This window comes from Schistocerca americana, chromosome 1 (genome assembly GCF_021461395.2).
Source record: "Schistocerca americana isolate TAMUIC-IGC-003095 chromosome 1, iqSchAmer2.1, whole genome shotgun sequence".
NCBI classification, from domain to species: domain Eukaryota; kingdom Metazoa; phylum Arthropoda; class Insecta; order Orthoptera; family Acrididae; genus Schistocerca; species Schistocerca americana.
Genome location: NC_060119.1, coordinates 655,277,738 through 655,295,901, shown reverse-complemented (window position 1 = coordinate 655,295,901; position 18,164 = coordinate 655,277,738). Strand labels below are relative to the sequence as shown.

The following is an 18,164-nucleotide window of genomic DNA, read 5'->3' as shown; positions in this document are numbered from 1 at the left end:
ACTTTCTACTGCGAAAAACGCGATATATGTAACGTTACGTTCTAAATATGGATAGGTATATATGGTAATGTCCACGATCTGTTTTCTCTGTACTACATGAATTTGCTTGTCAACATTCGTCTATGTCTTTGCAATACATCATTGGTGGAACCTTGTGACGTCATTTTTCAAAGCCGACGGGTTCTATCCCATTCTTCACTATTCTCCTGAATACGCCATTGCCTTAGTAGCTCCATAATGCTTTTGTACATCCAGTACCACTTCAATACCGTCTTGCGTTGTTAAAACGTCAATCTTTACTTCATTCATTGCTGCACTGTCATCTGCTGGAAAACGCGCGCTAAGATCTGTTGAGAAAACAACGGACTACGCTACTGCGCAAAATTGCAACGATTGTTCTGCAAATAATAAGGATCAAATAGTTTGTACATACTTCTGGACCCCTCTGTATGTAACAACAGAAACAAAAAATAGTAAACAAAGTAATCGAAATGAGACTAAGCAAGTGATAAGGAAATAGGTAAGAGTAGCACACGTCTTAACAGCTACTTTCCAAATGACAGAACACACGTAGTCAGATGTTCTCTGAAGCCAGTTGGGTGTGTTCACTTGATATTCATTTCCATTCCGAAACATCAGCAGAGCCAGGCGTTCTACTGGCGCGAGACACTCCCGAACCATAACCATACAAGAGATCAGCAACCCATCGTAGCGGCCATCGATTTGTGCACTCGCAGGCGTCAGTACGATCTACGGAAATAGCGCGATATAACGACAGATTAGTAGTATTGGTCGCTAGTGTGTAGGCCAAAAAATGGGAAAATGCAGAGATGTCAAAAATCATAAAAAAAGCTGCCGTTAAAATTTGTAACCTACAGTATATCTCTCGGCTAAACTGGAATTTCGCTAGATATGGTTACAATCGTCAACAATGTTCGATATAGGTGGACCTCAGGAAAACATGTAGAGATTTTGTTATTGGCCCCCAAAAATTTAGCATGAACAACTTCCACCACAGCAATATTTCGTGGTGTTTCTGATGCAATACACTAGCTTGTTAACTGAACGCATGCGTTATTCTCAGTTACTTAGCAACACAAATCAACAAAACAGGACGGAACCATATTTTCTATCTAGTTTGACTAGTATATGTTTTACGATAATGCACAAAGTTAAAATACTGTTAATCGGGCCTGTGAAGGTTAAGTATTTCATTTTCTCTTCGAGGTCAGGAAAATAAAATTAAGCAAACAATGTATAATTTATCATTTGTTGATCTCCTGTGGGTCAGTAAGCGTCATTCGACACATGAGTAGTAGGCATGTTAAAAATGCGTACATTGTTCATACAGTATACTGTATACTCGGTGGTAAAGTGATTAATAGGGTAATGCAGAATTAATTTCACCATCAAACATGATCGTGTAAATTTAGGTTCCAGTCCAGCGTGCTGCCTTCCACAGGAGAAGGAGATGATCTGGACCGCACAAATGTATTCAGTTGACAAAAACATTTCTTGGTAAAACCAGTTGCCAGTAAAAATATTGAAACAAATGTGGAACATTACATGTCAATAACATTGTAAGGGATATTGGACAGATTTCAACATTAATAATACTCAAAGAGCCAGAAGAAGTGACTGCATCATGCATGTACTCAGTTTCAGTTTTCAAGTAAATTGTTAAAATATTATATTATAAAGACAGGAATTTCCAAATTGACCGTGTAATCAAAGATAAAAGAAACTAATATATTAAGCTCCTGAGTTCTGTTTCAGGGATTAAAATACGAGTGCAGTCTACAATGAAATCGTAGCAATAATCAAGATTTGAAAACACAGGAAATTAGAAGCAAGAGATAGGGCAAGTTTGAATGAATGGAAAAACAGACAAACTAGAACAACAGATGGGACAAAACAGGCAGCCAAACGAAAGAAAAAAATGAAAGTGAGGTACCAAAATACAAAAAGAGAGAAGATTAGTAAAAGTGCATGCGGAGGAGAGGAAGCAATTAGTAAACGGCTCTTGCAGGAAGACTTCAAACTATTGCTAATACAATGTAGGCCTACAGATTAAGTTTCTCTTTTGTTAATGTATATTGCATCTAGCTGTTTTTGTTCTGCATATTGTTAGCATCTGCTTTTGACTTCCCCTTGGAATCAAATTTCTTAATTTTTAATTATGTCAGATTGACAACAGTTATGTTTAATTGGTGATATGCACAACACAGCACACAAACAATGCTTGGGAAAATGACAGGAGAACTAATAAGAATTTCAGCAGTTTGGCAAGGTAGTGATGGTGCTGTATGTATGTATTTAAGAAACAGCCCCAACTCACATACTTTCTATTTGGTGGTGTGGTAGTGTGACACTTTGCCATATATACAACTAAACCTACTGGTTGCAGACCAGTCAACACATAAGTTATTCTTTTTATTTCATAACTGTGTAACCTAAGGCATATTCATATTTCTTGCTGTAAATTATGTTTTCATGTGTCATTCTACCTTCTGTTTACATATTATATTGAAAATAAATATTTAATTTTCAGAGTGGGAAGTCAACAATAGCCAATTTCTTGTCAGAGGCTGCAGACACAATGTCTAATGACTACAGAGCAACTCGGGGTGTCAGGATTCTTGAATTTGAATCACCAAATGTAAATGTAAATGGCAAATTTGTAACCTCTGATGTCGAGCTTTGGGACTGCAGTGGGAATTTAAAGTACGTGTTCTCCATAATACCTATTTTAAGAACTAAAACTTTGATGCTGATGAGTAACTAAACAATTAACATTTATTTTGAGATTCCAGGTGTCCTTAGCCAAATTTCTCTCATGAAATTGGTAGAAAGTGAATTACTGCTTTCGTTTTCCTCGTAACAGGCGTGTTGTTTTCAGCATAGGGCATAAGGGGGCCCTCCCCCTTCCCCTACACACTACTTTTTCCAGCCTACATAACCACATCCTGCTTCCTCTCTGAAGAAAAGGAACCTACTCTAATTATGTTGCACCTGTTATTAAGTGTTTCCATTGATAGTACTGTGAGTCCAAAGGTAAATATTGGCAAACCTTTCTGACCCTCTGTGATTTTTTTCTGACTTTGTTTATGCAGCATGAATTTAGTAGCTAAGAGTTCCCTAATCTTAGCATTAACCTGAATATTATGTACTACCTGAAGAATGTTAATGATTGCAATTTTATCGCTAACAGTAACACTCCTGAATCATTTTCTCACTGTCTTTAAGTATCCATCTCAATTTTTTGGTTAGATAAGTGATTATCTAATGCCTAATTTTTTCTGTTAGTAATTGTGTTCAAGTGCTTGTAGTCAAGAAGGCAACTAGTGAAAGTAACAGGTAAGTTACAAAAATCAGCGGTAACTTCTTATTACAAATTATATCACAGAAAGTAAAATGAAGAGTCCCCTAAGGAAATTATTTAATTTCAGTTCATCATTTTGTGACACATACTCAAGAAATAATTAATTACACAATCTGACAACAGTCACACAAGAGTAATATTTTTTGGCTATATGGGATAGGGTTTTATGGTTGAGAATGATATGCATATTCTAAGTACTCCATAAGCAACAATATAGTGGGTGGCAGAGGTTACCTTGTACCTCTAGTAGTCATTCCTTGTCATGTTCCACTCACAAGTGGAGTGAGGGAAAAACAACTGCGTATATGATGATGGTGGTGATGACGATACGTTGTTTCCTTTTGTTCTTTATGAATTCCAAATACATAATAGTTTACATTATTTTGCCTTATTTATACTGAAATTAATTTTTCAATATGAATATAATAGAGGAAACATTCCACGTGGGAAAAATATATCTAAAAACAAAGATGATGTGACTTACCAAACGAAAGTGCTGGCACGTCAATAGACACACAAACAAACACAAATATACACACAAAATTCTAGCTTTCGCAACCAACGGTTGCTTCGTCAGGAAAGAGGGAAAGACGAAAGGATGTGGCTTTTAAAGGAGAGGGTAAGGAGTCATTCCAATCCCGGGAGCGGAAAGACTTACCTTGGGAAAAAAGGACGGGTATACACTCGCACACACACACATATCCATCCACACATATACAGACACAAGCAGACATATTAAAATAATATGTCTGCTTGTGTCTGTATATGTGTGGATGGATGGATATGTGTGTGTGTGTGTGTGTGTGTGTGTGTGTGTGTGTGTGTGTGTGTGTGTGTACGAGTGTATACCCGTCCTTTTTTCCCCCCTAAGGTAAGTCTTTCCGCTCCCGGGATTGGAATGACTCCTTACCCTCTCCTTTAAAACCCACATCCTTTCGTCTTTCCCTCTCCTTCCCTCTTTCCTGACGAAGCAACCGTTGGTTGCGAAAGCTAGAATTTTGTGTGTATATTTGTGTTTGTTTGTGTGTCTATCGACGTGCCAGAAATTAATTTTTCTTTAGATCCAACCTGTACAGTATGATCTACATTATAGGAAGCTGTAACAACAAAAAGTGCATTTGACATGCTGCATAAAAAACAGACACATTAAGTACAAAAGGAACAATGAATGATACAATGAAAAAACTAGCATGTGATACAGCAAAATAAATGCTCAAGGCAAATATATCAGTCAGTGTAAAACAAGAACAAACTAGGTTTTCTACAATGAAAATGGAATCGTACAGAATGGGAGGCTGAAATATGACAGAGCACTGTCACAAGAGTGAAAGTAGGAAAATATATAAGCCATGTATGGATATAGAAATACTTTAAGGCAATACCAGGGAGAATGACAATGATAAATGCACTGTGCAAAGTTCAGCCTGTATTTAGTATAATTGGAGAGTTCTGTGCTTTGAGTGGGATATTTAAGAGAATGTTACTGCTACTTTAGACTCAATGGATCAACAATAAATCAGGGGGGGGGGGGGGGGGACATATGAAAGAAAAATTGGCATTCACAGTCTCAATGTGGGCTTCGAACAGCCTGTTGATTGCCGTAATAGAGATTAAATGTATGATATTTGATAACTTACCATACTACCACAAAATAAATTACACTTACTAGAACAATCTTGACAGGCTCAAAGGCTATTATTAATCAACCCCACTTTTTAACATGTACAGCAGGTGTCACACAAGGGAGTGTCTTTTCCTCAATGCTTTTCAGTGCCTATATTACTAAACTACTAAAATTTCCAATTGCAGCTGCAGATTGCCTGTCTAATGGCTTCAAGGGTCCGCCCCAGTAGCTGAGTGGTCAGCGTGACGGATTGCCGTCCTCTGGGCCCGGGTTCGATTCCCGGCTGGGTCGGAGATTTTCTCCGCTCAGGGACTGGGTGTTGTGTTGTGTTCATCATCATTTCATCCCCATCCGGCGTGCAGGTCGCCCAATGTGGCGCCGAATGTAATAAGACCTGCGATATGGCGGCCGGACCTGCCCCGCGAGGGGCCTCCCGGCCACTGACGCCAAACGCTCATTTCCATTTCCATGGCTTCAAGGGGCAAAAGACTCTTTTTGCATATAATTATTGACTGAATCTACAAATTGAAAATGCTGCCTTAATTAACACATTAAGAGGTATAATCTCATGTTAACGGTTTAAAACAATAAGTTTAGTGTTAAAGTTAGAAACTATGTGTATTTCTCGAGGCAGCATAACTCACAGGGAGCACAGAAAATTTTTCTGGTGGACACCCCCATGAAACAATGAAAAGGAAAAAAGTTTATTGCTTACTACACTTTCATTGTGCAGGCAGTAAAACTTCAGCATTAGGCATGATGTTTTAAAGTATTACTTCTTTACTTCTAACTCTATTAGTAACACATTTTGCTGACAGTATTTCACATATACCACAAAATGGGATTTCAGTTCTTTAAAGAATTAGGGCAGGGGATTGGTGATAGGTTAGAAATGGATGTACATATTCTTTAGATACCTAAATACACAGGTTTAAAAGAAGACTCACAATTAATGTACAGTCAATAAGATCATCATATATGGACCAAAAGCTTGAATTAGGCAAGGATGTTAGAGAAAACTGGCTGTGTCTTGAAATATTTACCTCAATTGATTCAAGTCAAATGCTTTAACCATTGCACCAATACATTTGGTGATACTTCAGTGAGGAGTCAATACAAATTTGTGCACCTGCTAATGATTTTGCTATTGTTAGTATAAGAAGATTATTGTTGGGGGAAAGAGACTGAACTGAAGGAATAGCACACTCAAGATGTTTTGCAATCAATGAAGTGAAAATTTTAAGAAGAGTCGATAATGTTTGCAGATTACCAGCAAGAAATTTCAGTGCGGGAGCTTTTTCGTTAACATAACCAATAATACAAAATCTGTATCCCATGAAATAAGAGGATTCGTTTGTACTGGGATATTAATGTTCTCTGAGTATCACAACAGCCTCTCACAATGTCAGTCTGTAACCAACTTATTTGTTTTGTTGTCATTTTGAGGCATGGTGACAAATCAGTGCTGATGAAGACAGCCAGCCCAAATTATTTTAAAGGTGGATATTGAGGAGCTCATAATGCAAGGATCACAGAGGGCAGTGAAATAACACAGTCAGGATATGGATACAAGAAGAATAAAGAAAACATTGTTGGAATAGAAACCAGCTGTGATAAGACACAGAAAGGGATAAACAGATAATGTGAGAGATACAGTTAACACAGTCGAGAAGGAAAGTCAATTATTGCAGAATAAAACACACCGTCGATAAGGCTGGGGCAGAGACACTGTGGGAGTATGTTAAAAAAAAGAGGAAAGAGTTTACTTCTGGGTGTCACATAGTTTGATGTGTTAGTTTGTGCACGCAGTTGTGAGTAGTTTTATGTTTAGTGGACAACTGTGGTGTTTAGGTTTCTTCAAAGTGTTTCTAATAGTATTGAAGCTACAAGAGCGGAACAGCAGTGTAGTAGATTAGTTTGCTCTGGACACCAGGCAAGTAAGTAATGTGCCCTTCATGAGCGTTATTCAGATCCAACCGAGATGGACAAAATGTTTCAGCTACAGCTGAAAAACTATCACCACTATCATAGGATGTGAATATAACAAAAGAAATCCACCAAGATGGTACCAGCCAAGAGTACCATTGCAACATTCAACTGACTACTGGCTTTTTGCAGAAATCTAGAGTATTTCTACTACCAAACTGACAATAATAATTTATGCAGACAATGATTCACTTATTAAGTATTGTGGAAAGGCCAAGAAATCAATTGGTAACACACCTAATGGCCATACAGGAAAGATATTCATTGCGGTTATAATAACCAAGCAAAACAATTAATATTGCCAAAGCAGGAATGTAAGTATAGAAAGAAATTCAGAATTAATGACAAACTACTTGTTAATAAAATGAGCACAGAGAGAAATTTGGAAGCATATACTGCAGACAGTGTAACACAAATACAGTAAGTCTTTCTTAGTGAAGAGGAAATATTATGCCATGTCGAAAGTGAGAGCCCAGTGTTGCATGTGTAAAGATATGGGGAAAAAGTCCTAGAATGGAAGAATAAAGCCAATTCCTGTCTGTGTTCCAATCTTCCAAGCACGCCACCTTCCACATGTTGCAATTCTGGACAGGTGTTGTCCAGTACACTGGTACGTTCAGTAAGCTTCCCAACAGTATTGGTGTTTATAGTTTAATGATATGAGCGCCATTCTAAGGTGTGTTCACTGTCCAGAAAACCACAGTTCAACTGACAGAACCTGCACTGAATTTAAGAAATGGGCAGTCATTAAATACATATTCCACTGCAAGCAACAATTAATCAGTACCAGAACAGAAGAAATATCCCGAATCCAATCCAAGGTGTCAAGGACATTTTCCAATCATCCCAACTGCAGCTGGCACATGTATGACAGAAAATAATGATGTCATTTCAGTGCAAGGAATATGAGCTTGTTGCCGTCTGTGTCCAGTGCCCTTTAGCACACCTGGAACATACATCTGCTCCCCAACTGTTTTCTTGAAGAGGCTTGGTTACGTGTAACTCAACAGATTTAAGTTCTGGACTATCAGCTGTTTTAAAAAGATCTAGATGATGAGTACAGGGGTAAAGCTATCTTGATTAAACATGAAACTGGATGTACCTCTCAGCTTAAACATCTGTGCAGATCCTATTTAGGCAGTAGGAATGAAGTTAAAGGCTTCTAGATGGCATATACAGAGATTAGTCATAAAATTTTAAGTATCACCTTGAAAAACTTAAGCTATGACCGTGAAACTTTGTGATGTTGTTAGTCCTGCTTTTCATGTTTACCGTTCAATGTGACACATTTTTCCGAGTGACAGTTGGAATGGTGGAGACGTTGGCTGTGCAATTACTCATTTTAGCTGTTCAGGAAATGTTTCACCTCAAAAATCATCTCATTGTCTTTCAGGAAATTCCTGCCATGAAATGGTTTTTTCATACAGGTAAAGATAAAAAAAAACCTCAGGGGTCCATGCCAGGAGACTACAGGAGTGAGGCAAATTTGACAGCCCTAAGAAGCAGTATGTGAATCACATCCTGTGCAGATTGAGGTGGGGTGTTGTCATAAAGCAGAAACACTCCATAGGACAATTTCCTTGACAGCCTCTCATAACCTTGTTATAAGATTTGTGAGTATGCTCCTGTGATAGTTTGCCCTCTTACAAGCATAATCTGATTCCTCAAAAGCACTCAGCATCAATATGCCCAATGAGTTAGGTTCTTACCTTTTTTGGCAGTGGTTAATCCATTTTGGATTATCCACTGGTTCCTTTACTCCTTTATCTCAGGGTAATAGTAATATTCCTGGCATCCATTCATGGCAGCAGGGGGGGGGGGGGGGGCAGCTAAACAAATTTTCTGGGATATCCTGACACAACTGCAACATTTCCACAGCTGCAACATTTCCGCAGCTGCCTCTGTTCGGCAGGCTGTTTGAGTGAGTGCAGTCAGTCACGTACACGAGCAACACTTTCATCTTCAAAATATCATGCAAGATGTTGGAAACTCACTCATGACTGACATTGCCTGCCTATATATACCAGTCTTCAGGCATCGAGTTCCCATGCTTCATGCGACTCCAAAGCCTTCATAGAGAGTCTTCCACTTCATTCCTCATCATTCACACTTCTTGACCTTGCTGGAAGCCAACCACTTTGTCATATAATGATGGCATTGTTTCCGTACATTTCCACCAACTCACCCACAGATTGTTATAACATTGTACCTCTTCAAATGCAGAAAACAAATTACTGCATGATACTTCACTTTGTCAAAGGGTTGTCCTATTTTGTTTTGGGTCTTCTAGTGGTGTGCTACAATGATGTAGTACAGGGACTTCAGTTTCTACCAAAACTGCATACACACCTACAAACAAACAAAAAATTAACTACTTAATTTTATTTTTTGAGCTGATAATTAAAACTGCAGGAACCACTTGCCTCAAACCTCTTACCAGTTTTGGTAAGTATAATAATCCCAATAAGAAAAAAAACACTTCCATTTACAGGTGGAGGACTGGAAAAGATGACTAGGAAGCATATAAAACAAAGCTTGAGGAGAAACTTAACAGCTATGCCAATCATGGTAAAACTTGTGAAGATTCTGCCAATTATTTCTGATTATGGAACATACTGTTGGTACTACAATTCCACATTTTATTATGTTCTTTTATCCCACATTATATTATGTTCCATTTGAATAGCAGACACCCACCAGTTCAGTGGGATAAGAATCAGATACTGCTATAGCAGAAAGAAGAGCAGCATTAGAGGCTTATGGGTGACATCCCGAAGTTGAACAAATAGTCAATTCTGCCATCAATAGGTGCCAATGACGTTTATACTCAACTCAAAAGGAAAGTGCCAGCCAGGATAAGAACATTTTTGTGATAATCTCTCATATGCCACTAAAATGAACTTATCCGCAACGCCAGATTCAATGCAGAAAGACTGAGGATACTCAACCTGACAATGACCTACATCATATTCTAAATTAACCATTCTGTGTAAAGGGCCTCCACATGTCATTGGTGTGGAATGCAAATATTGCACATGGGTGAGACAACATATTGTAAGCTGTGATTAAGGCAGCTTTTGTAAGTTGAAAAATATTATTGCTCAGGATGTTTTATGCAGTGTGGTTCCTGGAACTGACAACTAGACAATTGTACCTACATACAAGAATGGGAAGCCACATTGTATAGACCAATAGTTTCACATCATTACTGTCTTATAAAAGACTAGAAAAAATAAAAGAAAAGAACTAGTCATTTAAAGGAATGCACCATGTAAGGAATCTAAGATGGATATGAAACTGTTAAAGGGCATTTCAAGTGGATGGGAACATGCGCCATCTCCATACAGATAGCTCACATACTTCAGATGGTATCACTGCATTTTTTGATGTTAAGATACATCATAGTGGCCAATTGCAACTTCCTCTGAAAGCCTCTGTGCTTATATGGATCTCACTACAGCATTATGGAGACTCAAGTATTCTAATGACCTAGATGAAGAGAGAATTATTATTCTGACAGACTCACAGTCAGTATTGTGCGGCTCATAAAGAATCAAATAGACAGTAATTTCAACAGCTACTTGGTTTACCAGATAACAGAAAAGATTGTAGAAGTATACTACTGCAACAAGGAAGTTGTTATGCTATGAGTGAAGGGCCACTATGCTATTAGAGGAGATTAAATTTTTTACATTCTTGCTAAGGGTGCTGCACACCATTTAACACACAGTGCAGAACATACTTGCATGATGGTGGTTCTTCTTTGGAATGTAACATAAAAAGTTTCTTGCCACAATTTTTTATCTCCACTTTAATCACAGAAGGTTCAGACTGCACCTCTCTCATCTGAAATGGACCAATACATCTCTGTGAGACTGTGATGTGGAGGAACAAACCACATCATTTCTGGCTGCCACTGTGGTACCATCTGGCAAGAAATTTGCTGCAGAGCTTAGGGGGTTCAACAGCTACCAATGAGGATGAATATGTTACTTGCGACAAATGATGTTGTCTATAAACATATATTTGCCTTTTATATTCTAAATTAATTGTTATTTATTAAATTGGGTTGCAAAACTTGGGGGTGAAAGTAACTTTCAAATGATGTGCCACTGCCAAGTAACAGTTTGATGAAACTTGGACCATACATACAAAGAACTTCTATAGTATAACACAGAAAGCAACTGAAAGAAATACACAATGAGATGAATGGAAATGACACTTTGGATATTAAAAACGGCAGTATGCGGCTCTCAATAAGCTGTGTGATCACTACAGATTGCAATACATGCTTTGGAATGTGCTTCCATGCTGGCTACAAGGCAAGTAAGCAATATTTATGGTAGGTGTTCTATTCCTCCACCAGTGTGGTTGACAACTGCTAGATATTCATTGGTGCATGTGAACATGCTGAAGTACGTCTCCAACACATCCCACACATGCTTGATGGTATTTAAGTTGGGGAAATGGGCAAACCAGTCCCTTCACCGAATATCCCCTTGTTCTGAGAGCTCCTCCACTGACACTTTTTGATGCTGTCATGCTTTTTCATCCACAAAAAAAGTAAGTGCCAAGTGCACCCCTGAAAAGAGACACACGGGGAAGGAATACAATGTCACAATATCGTTGACCAGTGAATGTACTGGTTCAATTATGTATTCCCAACTCTTGCCATATGAGGGTACGTCCTACATTGTGAAACATTTTGGAACCCAGGTGTTAGGGTGCAGGGAGGCATAATGTTGTTTGGGCATACTGACCTCCAAATCTTTAAACACGGTATATTCACTGATCAATGATATTGTGACTCTGTATTCCTTCCCCACGTGTGCCCTTTTGGTACTGACTTCGGATGACAATGCATGACCACATCGAAAAGTTCAGGTGGAGGAGCTCTTGGAATAATGGATTGGTTTGACTGTTTCCCCAACTTAAATCTCATTAAGCATGTGTGGAATGCATTGGGCAGACATATTGCAGCATGTTTGCATGCACCATCAACTGTTCCGTAGCCATCAACCATGCTGGTGGAGGAATGGCACACCCTACCACAAGAACTATTTACTTACCCTGTAGCCAGGATGGAAGCACATTCCAGAGCAAGCATTGCCATCCTATTACGAGCCACATCTTGCCTTTTTTTTTTAATGTCCATGGGACCATCATAAATTGCAGTGACTTCAGTGTAAAGACTATCTTGGAATAAAAGTGTCATTTCATCTCACTGTGTACTTCTTCCAGTTACCTTCTGTACTATACTGTAGCAGTTCTTAGTATGTATGATCCAAGTTTTATCTGTATTACCTGGCAGTGACACATGACGAAAGTGCTACTTCCATTCTTAAGTTTTGCACACCAATGTATAATTTATAGATATTATGTATCAAAGATTGGCTGAGAGGATAATGTCTAGAGACTATAAAAAAAGGAAGAATACAGCAGCTGGCAATCCTAGTGGAGATGAAATCAAACAAGGTTGTAATCAATCTGACAAAGTATTTTGAAAGTACAGTCATCAACATGTAGGATGAATTTAAACATCACAGTGTTTTATTAGGCAACTAAGTAAAATTAAGAATGCCAAACAAGAGTACTTCTAAAATATTTAACACTGAAGGAAAACATGTTAAAAGTATAGTCCCCATATCCATTGAATATGAAGACATCAGCCCTGTAAAACGTTTCATCATTCCAGAGTTAATATCAATACTGTTTCACACAGATCATTTGGAATTAAATTATTCATCAAAATGTTGCCATCTAAAAGTAATAAGAAATGTCAATCTGTAAAAAAACTGTATAAAAAGGTCTGCAATATCTTGTGTGTGTTCTTGGGAAGCAGAGTAACTGGGGAACATTCTTCACTGTTCGGACTTGCACAAAGGGAAGGTTTGCCTATTATTGGGTGCTCCAATGTTACATAGGTAGTACAGCCTCTTGTAGAAGGAAGTCAAATGGGGAACAGATGTGTTTAGCAGGAGTCTTGGCCAAGATGTGGAAGAGGCTCTGCTGGCAACTATTGAACACGATACATGCACCCAGCTGCAAATCGTGGCTCATTTTAGCACCAAAGATGCCTGGTGCTAGGTGCTGTCCTTGCCTCCTTCCAGCCATTAGCAGAAGTGGTGAAGGCCATTAGCCTCATTCACAGGGTGAAAGCACAACTTACGATTTGTAGCACTGTCCTTAACAATGAATGTGGCCATGTGGTTTGGAGCCAGATAAAGGAATTAAATCTGAGGCTACCTCTATTGCATATTACAAATGTGTTGTAAGTTGTTGTTGTTGTTGTTGCAATGAAATGAAATATGTCACAATAGGTAAATGACATTTAATCTCTTAACATTATTAAAAATAAAATGAGTGACCGACAAAATGTGACGCTGAAAAATTATAGCAGTGGCACAAAATAACAGTAATAATATACTAATGTATGAAGTTTGTTTTAAGTCATCAGTCTTCTGACTTGTTTGATGCAGCCCGCCATGAATTCCTCTCCTGTGCCAACCTCTTCATTGTAGAGTAGCACTTGCAATCTACATCCTGCTGTATTCAAATCTCTGTCTTCCTCTACAGTTTTTGCCCTCAACAATTCCCTCTAGTACCATGGAAGTCATTCCCTGATGTCTTAACAGATGTCCTATCACACTGTCCCTTCTCCTTATCAGTGTTTTCCACATATTCCTTTCCTCTATGATTCTGCGCAGAAGCTCTTCATTCCGTACCTTATCAGTCCACCTAATTTTCAACATTTGTCTGTCGTACCACATCTCAAATGCTTTTATTTTCTCTTTTCTGATATCCCACAGTCCATGTTTCATACCAAACAATGCTGTGCTCCAAACATACATTCTCAGAAATTTATCCCTCAAATTAAGGCCTATGTTTGATAACAGTAGACTTCTTTTGGCATGGAATGCATTTTTTGCCAGTGCTAGTCTACTTTTGATGACCTCCTTGCTCTGTCAACCATTGGTTATTTTGCTGCCCAGTTAATGAATTCCTTAACTTCATCTACTTCGTGACCATCAACCCTGATGTTAAGTTTCTCACTGTTCTCATATCTTTTACTTCTTGAAATTTCTTTTTTCTTTGATTTACTCTCAGCCAATATTCTGCACTCATTAGACTCTTCATTCCATTCAGCAGATAATGTAATTCTTCTTCACTTTTGCTCAGGATAGCAATGTCATCAGCGAATCTTATTATTGATATCCTTTCACCTTGAATTTCATTCCACTCCCGAATCTTTCTTTTATTTCCATCATTGATTCTTCAATGTACAGATTAAACAGTAGCGGCAAACGGCTACACCCTTGTCTTACACCCTTTTTAATCCAAGCACTTCATTCTTGGTCATCCACTCTTATTATCCCCTCTTGGCTCTTATACATATTGCACATTACCTGTCTTTCTGTATCGCTTACCCCCATTTTTCTCAGAACTTCGAACACCTTGCACCATTTTACATTATTGAATGCTTTTTGCAGGTTGACAAACTCTATGAACGTGCCTTGATTTTACTTTAGTCTTGCTTCCATTATCAACCGTAACATCAGAATTGCCTCTCTGGTGCCTTTACCTTTCCTAAAGCCAAACTAATTGTTGTCTAACACATCCTTAATTTTCTTTTCCATTCTTCTGTACATTATTCTTGTCAAAAACTTTGATGTATGAGCTGTTAAGCTGATTGTGCGATAATTCTTGCACTTGTCAGCTCTTGCAGTCTTTGGAACTGTGTGGATGATTATTTTTCTGAAAGTCAGATGGTATGTCGCCCGACTCATACAGTCTACACACCAACATGAATAGTCATTTTGTTGCTACTTCCTGCAATGCACTTTTAGAAATTCTGATGGAATGTTATTTATCCCTTTTCCTTTATTTGACCTTAAGTCCTCCAAAGCTCTTTTGGATTCTGATTCTAATACTGGATCCCTTGTCTTCTTTGAAATCGACTCCTGTTTCTTCTTCTATCACGTCAGACAAATCTTCCCCCTCATTATATTGTATTGTATTGTATGTTAACCGGGGACCTAGAAATGACAGAGGCTCCGTTCCTGACGCAGCCGCAGTGGTCCATAACTCCACGACGACTACTGCAGTCCACTTTACCCCTCTGCTGCCCCACACCAGAACCCCTATGTTTGCGCAGTAGAGTAATGGTGGTGTATGTGTACCTGGAGAACTTGTTTGCGTAGCAATCGCCGACATAGTGTAGCTGAGGCGGAATAAGGGGAACCAGCCCACATTTGCTGAGGCAGATGGAAAACCACCTAAAAACCATCCACAGACTGGCCGGGTGGATTCGTGCCGGGGACCAGGTGCTCCTGCCCACTCCGGAAAGCCGTGCGTTGGACCACTCGGCTAACCAGCTGGAATTCGTGTGTGATGGTCTGAACAGATGTCTGCCTATTGCACATTACGACCCTCTTCAACTGTCAGCAGTCTCTGTCAGTCAACAGACGAGGTCGGCCTGTACGCTTTTGTGCTTTACGTGTCCCTTCACATCTCCACTTCACTATCACATTGAAAACAGCGGACCTAGGGATTTTTAGGTGAGTGGAAATCTCGCGTACATATGTATGACACAAGTGACACCCAATCACCTGACCATGTTCAAAGCACTTGAGTTCCACGGGGCGCCCAATTCTGCTCTCTCACGATGTCTAATGACTACTGAGGTTGCTGATATGGAGTACCTGGCAGTAGGTGGTAGCACAATGAACCTAATATGAAAAACTTACGTTTTTTGGGGATGTCGGATACTTTTGATCACATAGTGTATTAGATTCTACTTCTTCATGGTCTTATGACTGTACTGTTTGCACTATTAAGCGTTTACTCTTGTTATCAATCCAAGTGGCGGCACAATCATGTAAACACCTACTCAACCACTTTGTAACAGGTATTTAAACCTAAATTGCAAAATAGGTTCTCTAACAGACTACATTATTCAATATTTTGCCTGTATTTTAACTGATAAACTCTGAACTTATTATCCATGGAAACATTTAAATTTAAGAAATTGTCTCACTAGTGTAGTTACTACAGTACCATCCATTTATCTACACCATACTGAAATGTAAACTCAGATTTCTTACTTACCTCACATATCCTTAAGCAATCAATGCATTTGAGCACATCTTTGATTGTCCTGATGTAATCATGCCATCATAATGAAAGGCTGTTGCCGCCACCCCCCCCCCCCCCCCCCCCCCCCCAATTCCTATAGGCCCTTGTACCTCCTGTGAAATTTCTGGCAGAATGCTTGAATATTGGGGTGGGGGCTACAGTCACATTTCATCTGAGCTTATTCAATTCTTTGTTGAGTCTTATGGCAGAAAAACAAATATTTAAAGTTGACACCTTAGCTCTGAACTTGCATGCCCACTAATACATAGCCTATGGTCGAATGTAATGCATGTTCAGCGTGGATGTTTGTGGGGAGGGGAGGTTGGATGGGAGGGGGATAGTTGAGATCCAAGTCTCAGTTTTGCAGGCAAAAGACTTTGGACACTTTGGGCTGATGTTGAAAAATGCAAAACAGATCTACATCAACAGTGATACCCCAACAAAATAAGGTCTGTACGTACGGCAAGACCCAAACAGTCTAACATGTCCAACTACAGATTATGACCATCCATCTGCAATTTCAAACTTTTCACCTATTACAAAAACAGTGATACAAGTGTAGCCTGTTTCCAGGGTTATTAACACTTGATTTCTTATTTTGTCTTTTTTTCCTTTTCATAATGCTCCTAATGCTTTCACATACAGTATCCTTCGGGCTACACAATAACAAAAATTACAATAGCTCCTGTTTTCTTATATCATATATGGAACTGTAAATACCAGGTGCTTATAAAGTTGTTTTGTATTGTAAATTTTTTATACATGCATGAAAGTAATTTATTTAGGCTGATAATTATTACACTTTTATCTTCCATTCTCTTCTCTCTCTCTCTCTCTCTCTCTCTCCCCCTCTCCTTCTTCTTCTTCTTCTTTTTTTTAAAAAAACCAAGCAATGGGTACTACATGGCTTATGAATTAATAATGATACAACAGGTTTCAGCAGCATTGGCCTGCCCTACAATATGAAACTAATGGTGTGGTGCTTGTGTATAAGCCAACTGTGAATGAACATGGCCAGCTGTTAGAAATGTTTTACAATTACTTTGTGATACAGAGTGGCCTTTCAGCAAGGAGTTGCATGGTCCTCGCAAATGTTGGCTCTGATGCTGAGCGTGATTCCAGAAAACACATTAAACTCCGTAAGTGCTTTGAAAAATAATCTTAAAACTTTGTGATCTTCTTGTAAAGATAATTTTCTCACTATCAAATTTGTTACAGCAGCAGATACATTTAGCAAAGTGCTGCAAATAATAGCTGATGTTGATGGAAGTGGCAATCGCTTAAGAACTGATTTTGGAATTTTTTTGTCAAATGTATTTAGTGGAATGAGAGAGAAACATGAAGAGGAGGAACTAAATGTAATGAATGTGCAAGCAGTGTGACAACACAGAAGTACTATCAAAATATGTATTTTTAAGCCTCCATGTTATAAACATGAAATCAAGTAATAACAAATAAATCTTAAAGAGAATTTAAAATGCTTCTGTTTTCACATCCATGAAAGATTTTTCAGTCTCTGTACCATTTTGTTGTCATACTTGATGCTATTAGTTTTTTGCTAATATTTTGTATTGTCTATTTTTCTGTGAATGCTACCATTTTTAGGCATTAAATATGAAACAAAGAACTTCGAAGCTTAACTTGTACCATTTGCCTATCTCAATATATTCCATAAGTTTGGCCTCACAGCAGTCTCGTATGATATAAAGCTGAAGGTGCCTATTGGCAATGACAGCAAACCACAAAGAATAACAACAACAGATGAACAACCTTTTTTGTGTGTTATTACATTTAACATATGCCTGCAAATTGACAGGGAGTAGATTTCACTAAGCTTTATCTGATACGGAGAAATTTCAGAAAGAGATGTATGAGCATAATCTGCCACCTCTAGGTAATAAAGTGCCTTATTTGTAATCCACTTGTGATTGCATCCTCTCTAACATAAGACACAAAACTAAATATCAGCAGCAGAGTAATTAACTAAATGGCTGTTGGTTACTGCAGGTGACAGCTGAAAACTGCAATTTTTTTTTA

General features: G+C 38.5%; 1 protein-coding gene across 2 annotated transcripts; it reads left to right on the top strand.

The window, feature by feature from the left end:
- Positions 1-759: 759 nt before the first annotated feature.
- On the top strand, positions 760-18,164 carry LOC124544585 (intraflagellar transport protein 22 homolog). 2 transcript variants are annotated; one of them, XM_047123185.1, is made up of 4 exons: positions 760-1,201; positions 2,552-2,724; positions 17,061-17,266; positions 17,349-18,164. In XM_047123185.1, exons 1-4 carry the CDS (start codon positions 1,040-1,042, stop codon positions 17,507-17,509), a joined length of 702 nt encoding a protein of 233 aa, XP_046979141.1. In that variant the 5' UTR covers positions 760-1,039; the 3' UTR covers positions 17,510-18,164. The 2 variants fall into 2 exon arrangements, with proteins under 2 accessions (XP_046979141.1, XP_046979135.1); XM_047123179.1 differs by having other exon boundaries at positions 17,346-18,164.

Bases quoted from the DNA above. Each gene is read 5' to 3' on its own strand.
- LOC124544585 (XM_047123179.1), top strand. From the start codon at position 1,040: ATGCAATACACTAGCTTGTTAACTGAACGCATGCGTTATTCTCAGTTA. The intron at 1,202-2,551 runs GTTAAGTATTTC...TTTAATTTTCAG, and splicing joins TGTTAATCGGGCCTGTGAAG to AGTGGGAAGTCAACAATAGC. The intron at 17,267-17,345 runs GTAAGTGCTTTG...AATTTGTTACAG, and splicing joins CAGAAAACACATTAAACTCC to CAGCAGATACATTTAGCAAA.